The sequence below is a fragment of the Hibiscus syriacus genome, unplaced genomic scaffold (genome assembly GCF_006381635.1).
Source record: "Hibiscus syriacus cultivar Baekdansim isolate YM2019G1 unplaced genomic scaffold, ASM638163v2 tig00117017_pilon, whole genome shotgun sequence".
Classification (NCBI taxonomy): domain Eukaryota; kingdom Viridiplantae; phylum Streptophyta; class Magnoliopsida; order Malvales; family Malvaceae; genus Hibiscus; species Hibiscus syriacus.
This window is the reverse complement of record NW_024063526.1, coordinates 5,216,040-5,223,742: the sequence shown is the minus strand read 5'-3', so window position 1 is coordinate 5,223,742 and position 7,703 is coordinate 5,216,040. Positions and strand designations below refer to the sequence as shown.

Here is a 7,703-nt window from a genome sequence, read left to right as displayed (position 1 = left end):
TCATAGTAGTCCATATGCTATGCACCCCGGTGGAGATAAGATGTATCGGAATTTGAGAGAGAGGTATCATTGGGTCGGCATGAAGAAAGACATCTCGAATTTTGTGGCGAGGTGTTTGACTTGTCAGCAAGTTAAGGCGGAACATCAATAGCCATCAGGTTTGTTACAACCTATCAAGATTCCTGAATAGAAATGAGAGCGTATTACTATGGATTTTGTTACTGGTTTACCTATGACTCCTTCGAAAAAAGACTCAATTTGGGTGATTGTTGACAGACTTACAAAGTCAGCTCACTTCATTCCTGTACGGGTAAATTATACGTTGGACAAGTTGGAAAGGTTGTATATTTCAGAGATTATTAGATTGCATGGTGTTCCGTTATCTATCATTTCAGATCTAGATCCGAGATTTACTTCGAGATTTTGGAAGGCGCAACATACGGCTTTGGGTACGAGATTGGATTATAGTACCTCCTTCCACCCACAAACTGATGGTCAATCTAAGAGAGTAATTCAGATTATGGAGGATATGTTACGGGGTTGTGTAATTGATTTTCATGGTAGCTGGGAGAACTTTTTGCCTTTGGCTGAATTCGCTTATAATAACAGTTACCAGACCAGCATTCGTATGGCACCCTATGAAGCACTCTATGGGCGTAGGTGTCGCACCCCGATTTGTTGGACTGAGTTGCGTGATAGGAAGACTTTGGGACCTGAGTTAGTGCGGGAGACAGAGGACACAGTTAGATTGATCCGTGACCGTCTGAAAGAGGCATTTGATAGGCAGAAATATTTTGCAGATCAGAGAAGGAAAGATATACAGTTTGAGGTTGGAGATCAGGTCTTTTTAAAAGTTTCACCCTGGAAGAAAGTATTGAGATTTGGACGTAAGGGTAAACTGAGTCCGCGATTTATTGGGCCGTATCGTATTCTGAAGAAAGTTGGACCTGTTGCTTATCAGCTCGAGTTGCCTTCCCATCTTAGTCGTATTCATGATGTTTTTCATGTGTCTATGTTAAGGCGATACCGTCCAGATCCAAGTCACATCATTCAGGTTGAGAAAGAAGAGCTGAGACCTGATTTATCATATGAGGAGGAGCCCATTCAAATCTTAGAAAGAGATGAGCGAGTTCTTCGGAATAGGCGTATTCCAATGGTCAAAGTTCAATGGAGTAACGGAGGCCTCTCAGAAGCTACTTGGGAGACATTGGAGTCAATGGAAGCTCAGTTTCCTCAACTGTTCTCATAAGGTAAATTTCGAGGACGAAATTTCTTGTAGAGGGGGAGAATTGTAACAACCCGAATATTTAGAAAATAATATTTAATTGAAATTGGAGGTTAATTGTGAAAATTGGTAAATTGTTGGTGACTAAATTAAAATTTATGAGAGTTTATAGGCCATTTTAAAAGTAAAGGAAATCCAGGGACCAAGCCTTGAATTTACCCTAAAACTGTCGACAGCTTTGGGTGATTATAAGCGTGCATTTGGTTCTGATTTTCAGAACCAAAATGCTCCCAATTTTCCTTTCCCATACGCCGTTTCCAACTCCGATTCTGACGCCGTCCAAATTCCGATCGTCGTTTTAAAACCACTGTTGTGTTCATCATCGAGCGTGGAACAAATCCTTCAATTTAATTGAAGTGAAACGCTGCCAAACGTCGGGAATTTACAGTCAAAGTCTCGACGTTTTTGTTAGCTCTATCGCCGGGAAAATCTTAAATTCACCGCCGATCGTTGCTCCGTTTACGACACCTCCTACACCATCGTGTTCCTTGTGTCGTTTCGAGTCCGCCGGTGTCAACCTTGTTCGCCGTCGACGGCGGCGCGTGAGGAGGTGGAGCAATCAAAGATTCGGTCGAGTTGAAATCGAGCTCTCCACCGTTCAAAAATTTGAAACGATCTTTGTTAGTATCTCGAAATCGCTTAAAATAATTTTTAGAAATTTTTCCGGAATTTTAGACCCCCGGAGGAGGCCTCACTCGCCACACGCGCCGCCGCATGGAGAGTGGAGGGCTGGAAACCGGTTCGACCGGTTCGAATCGGTTTGACCGGTCTTAACCGGTTTGACCGGTCTGACCCGACCCGACCGTTGACCGTTGACCGTGACCATTGACTTCCTTTGACCAAAACTTAAAATGGCTTTGACCGACCCTTAAACGACCGTAAATCTTTTTTGAGTATACCTATTCTGATAGTTTTCGACGTCCCGAATCCGTTTCCGAAGTCCGTTTCATCAAATTCGAACCCGAAAGCCTCCAAATTGACGGTCAAAGTGGGTGACTTTGACTTTGACCAAGAATATGAATTTTCGAAAATTCATACTTTATGTTTTTCGACGTCCTGATTCCGATTCCACAATCCGTTTGGCCAAAATCAGACTCGAAATACCCCAAAATGATAGTCAAACCCGAAAAATGCTTATATACTTAAGAATTTTAGCTTTGAACAATTAAGATTTGAGGCTGATTAATTATTATTGTTTGAAGGTTCAAGAGACTCTCCGGATCGTTCGACAGCTCGACCCAGCTCTTCTAGATCAATTAAACCACGTATACCAGTATTCACCCGTTCAAAAACTGTAGCAGAGCGTGGTGAAACCAGCAATCAGTAGATCTACTATCTGAACCCATTATCGAGGTGTGTTCCTGTTTACTACATAATGGTTTTATATGTTTTGAAATATGGTACATTGAAATCTATGGATTATTATTGTTGGTACACCGATTTATTGTTGATGATTTATGGACTTTGATGATTGGTATATGGATATTGATTTTGGGATGGATTGAACTACAATTGTATAGCTCTGATCAAGCTAATAAACGGGCCTAATGTGACTCTTGAGGGCCCCAAGATGTTTCATTAGGTCGGCTTTCCTTTGCTGTGTGCTTAGGGTAAGCTATATGGACTTATTGACTTGGGCTTAAGGATACAAGCTTAATAGCCTATCCTTAAGTCGGCTTTCTTTGTGCTATGTGCATAAAGTAAGCTATATGGAAAATAATTTTGGAACTACTGATGGTGTACCAGAAAAGGGTTTAAACTATGATTTTTAAAAGTTAAACTCTTTTACGAATTTGTGAGATTTACTGAACTATGATTTGTTTAATATACCTATTGTGATTTTATGGTAATGTTGGGACACACCGAGCCTAGCTCACATTTCGAAAATGTTTTTCCCCTTTCAGATACTATTGGTTAGATACCTCGGTTCGAGCACTTGGAGGATCAACATATCTCTTGAAGTATATCTGATTGTAATATTTTAAACTTGCAAGTTGACTTTATTCTGATGACATGAACCTATTTTAAAGTATTGGATTTTATAATGATGATACTTTTGTTATTACTATTCAGTTTATCGTGATTTTGATTTTTAAGATATGTTTTAAATTAATTTATTACTGAGTAATTTTATATTTAAGAATTGAGTTTTAATAGTATAATTTATTATAATTTCATGTCATGAATAATGTGGTTTTACATTGATTGGATAACGATTTTGGAAAATGTCTTTGTAATCCACTAGACTTAGTCGAAACGCATAGGCCGGGTCTAAGGGGATTACAAGCAATATGACAAAAAACACTTTCTTACTATTATACATAAACTAAAATCACCAATTAAGAACGCTTGACATTATATTAGAGTTAATTTTGGGGCACAATTGGTCACACAATCTTCAACCCATGAAGTGCCTTATGTGAACAAAAGACCTAAACTTATTGGTGCGGACTGAACCTTAGATCATGAACAAACTCCATTCTAGTAATTTTTATATGCATCCTAGGATAGCTACTGAATCAATCACTAGCTAGTTTGTGTCTGAATTACAACATACATTGTAATGCTGCAGAAGCCACCTCTAACAGTTATGAACCATTGTTCAACATACATGATCGGCCGAAAATTTTAAAGGAAAATAAATTAAAGCCAATTATGTCAGTTTCTGGTTCTTCAGTCTTACCTTGCACTCGTTGTCATTTATATCTGAATCTTCTCGTTCTTGATAAAATTAGGAAGGGCTATGAAACCACTCACTGGGTGATGAAGATTTGAATATTCGAAGTAGCAGCGATGCCTTTCTGCTACTTGGCATTTTCATTCCACGGCCCCTGTGGACACCAAGTTTAAGTGCTTCTTGGCCTTCTTCCACAGCTCTTTTTCTAACAGCTACCAGCAGAGCCGACCCTTGAGGACTAACATTGTCCTGTAATTTTCCATTTTCATCGGGTTTGTCGTTGGCCGTATCATCATGTTCTTCTATACTTTGATTCTTGTCTTCTCCCTCGGTTTCAGCTCCATCAACATCAATGGCTTCATGGCCATCAGACTTGCTACTTCCCCACCATTTGTTTGTAGCAATCGATAAGCCATCTGATGGGAATCCAAACTTAAATTCATCCGACATTTTTGTTCCTATCATCAAGCTTTGATGGCTAAAATTCAGGGCCTGTTCCGTTTGCATGTTTTTTGCTCCTTGTTGCTTTACGTTTGGCACTGCAATGCCAAATTGTAATTTGGGTTGTTCATTGTTTTGTGGTTGAGATTGACAGCTGCATGATATACCAGTAATAAGGAAGTTTCAAATGGTCAATAATACGAAAAACGGACATGCTAGTAGAAGAGTAACATTGCGCTTCAACAATGGTAATCATTTGCAAAGAAGCATGAACAGAATACATTTCTCATGAAAGAGTTTTGCAGTCTTAATGACTGCAATACCAGTGAGTGAAGGTCTTGAAGTGCAGTAAGCAAGGGTGAAGAAGCAACCAAGCAATTGTATTTTTGTTTTGCAACAATGAGTGGCTTTTTAACTTTAATCTTACATCTTGAAGCTTTGGGGCGGCGAGTGTCTGTGGATGGGCAGCCATAAGATTAATGACTTCTTCAGTTCTTTTTGATTTGGAAAAAAATACAGGTTATGGACTGTGCAACATTATCGTTAACCTCTGTCATCTAAGCGGAACGATTGACTGTGATACAAATCCAAACTTATTCTATCACACTTTTTATGAATATCAAATATAAAAAACGGAAACATACTTACATAGGGCTGCAAATGAACATAACATTCGAAGAACATGTCATAAATGAACTAAATGAACATGAACAAGATTTTGACACTTGTTTATTAAATTAACTAAACATGAACTAGGCATGCTTGGTTCATTTATGTTCATCAACAAGCTCGTTTACTACTATAATCAAATATTATTAATGCTTATGTGTTTATTTATGATTTATTTGTTTTTTATTCATGAACACATTTTTAATTGTTTGTAAACATATTCCCTTTTAAGTTCATGGACATGTTCGTTTAATGTCCATGAACAAGTTCATTTAATTTAAACTAACAAACATGAACATTTATAATTTCAAATAACTGAACATGGGAAAACTTAAAAACAAATAAATGAACATGAACAAAGAACTGTTTGTTCAAGTTCAGTTCTTTTACAGCCCTTTACATACACACATACACCACGTGAGATTCACAAGTTCAACAGAGATGATACGGTGAGATATTTGTATTATCTCATTTGATCATCTGTTTGAAATTTTAACCTACACCACTAACGGAATCCTAGTGACATCTTTTTAAGGGAAAACAAACATGAAATCAATAAAAAAAACTCTCAACATATTACAAACAGAAACAACGTGCTTGGAACCTTAGAGCTCAAATACCAAAAATGGAAAAGAAAAATAACATGAACACAGGTTTGCTAATGTTTCAACAAAGCACTAAATGGAGCTTTAAGACATAGGTTCAAAGAATCCATCTCAAAATAATGAGCCAAGTACAGTGAATAAGTTTCATGGATAATTTTTTTTTCTTGAAAGAAAATTAATATAAAGTTCATAACTGAAAAGTACAAACTTAAATTTTAATGATGTGCTGTATTTTTCTACACTTAGAGGCTATGACAATGTTACTCCCACTCTTGAGTCTCTTAACATATCTGTGTTTGACACTAGTATCTAACAAATATCTGAGCTATTTACACAGAGATAATGATCCTCTAAGAACCCTCTAAGTACATATAAAAACTTAAAGAAAAAAGAACATAGTCGTGTAAGACGTGTGCAGATCCGACACTCACCATAGTCCAAATAACACGGTTATGACATAACTTTTTCCTAAGAAAAGATAGTCGAGTGGCAGGTTCATTTAGCATTATCTTCAATAGATTTTGTAAGCAGCTAACTAAGTAATTTTCCCTCCTACATAATTGATTGATAATAACAAAGCCTATGGTGAATTTTTTGTTTACAAAATTCATAAAAGCACAAAACAAACAGATTACCTGTTACCATCAAGACGAAACCACAAAAACACCAACTTGAACACCCCCAACCGACATAAATAAGTCCAAATTATCATGAATGAAGACAATCAAATTGAACAAATCTTTTTACATTTTACCTTTGCCAATGAACCTTTGAAAGCTCAGCGATTTCCTTTCTTCGCTCTCTAGCTGCATGCCTCTTAATTTCTTCAATGCTCTTCCCAGATAAAAACTAGACCCCATTTTAAAAATCACGTACAATGAAACAAAACAGTACCAAATTAAAAGATTTCCCAACAAAAGGGGGAAAAAGAAAGGAAAAACATATTTGTTTAACTACACAAATGCAAAGCAGGCACAAATAAAACATGGGCGTCCAACCAAATTGGTTAAATATTATGATTATCACCATGAAACTGCAGTCAATAAAGTATAGAAGCGGAATTTCCCTTTGTATACCAAAAATCTAAACTACCCTTCAAAGCTATATGGCATAATCAAACCATTAGGTGAAACACTGATAATTATCACAATGAGTGTACATATAGTCAAGAAAGCGAATAATTGAAATTTCCTTTTGTATACAAAAAAGCCAAACTACCCTCACAGAAGATGACGATATCTAGCAATTTAATGGGAGTTTGAGAGATAAAAAAAACAAGTAAAAAAGATGGAGAAAAGAAAGAGGGGTTACCTTGCGATGAGGCCATCTGTCAAGACCATTTTCACGGCAGATTCGCTTTAGAACGGAGGCAGAAACGCCTGAGGGGAGGGGATTCGATAAAGAAAACGATAAACACCAAAGGAATTGAAATATCAAATTAAATGCTTAGAAATTTAGAAGAAGAAAAATACCTAGAGTGGAAGCGGCGTCGTCGAGAGGAAGAGAGAAGAAATCGGCAACGTCGTCAAAAGAGAGAGATTGAGTAGCTGTAGAGTTGGATTTATGGTGTTTTAAGCTCATCTTTTTGCTTCTCTTCCTTCACTCTTCAATTCCCAAATCAATTTATATACGGACCCAGATCTGATCCGAGCCAACGTGATGAATGATTGATTGTTCGTATTGTAATGAAAATTTTAACATAGAATATATTTATTAACAAAAAGGGTAAAATATATAGCAGACCACTCAATTAAAAATAGGTTATTAAATTTAAAAGATTACAAAATGTGTCAACTCATCAATTATTACAAATAAGTTGCAAACCAATATACTTAAGTTTAAAAGAATTATTGTTGTTTCTAGTTGTTATAGATTTGAGTATGAGCAACTACAGTAGATTGATTGAGCGTTCATTATCAAATAATTGAGAGTATTTAGAATATATATTACTTTGTAATTATCTTAGCTTAATAAAATCTCCGTTAAGTGTCACATGCCACGTTTATAGTAATTTTGAGAATTTATT

At 36.6% G+C, this 7,703-nt stretch overlaps 1 protein-coding gene across 1 annotated transcript; it reads right to left on the bottom strand.

The window, feature by feature from the left end:
* Positions 1-3,751: 3,751 nt before the first annotated feature.
* On the bottom strand, positions 3,752-7,321 carry LOC120195730 (protein NLP2-like). The gene is made up of 4 exons (XM_039197661.1): positions 7,150-7,321; positions 6,989-7,056; positions 6,432-6,526; positions 3,752-4,557 (listed from the first exon to the last, which is right to left on the bottom strand). Exons 1-4 carry the CDS (start codon positions 7,256-7,258, stop codon positions 4,017-4,019), a joined length of 813 nt encoding a protein of 270 aa, XP_039053592.1. The 5' UTR covers positions 7,259-7,321; the 3' UTR covers positions 3,752-4,016.
* Between the last annotated feature and the right edge of the window lie 382 nt (positions 7,322-7,703).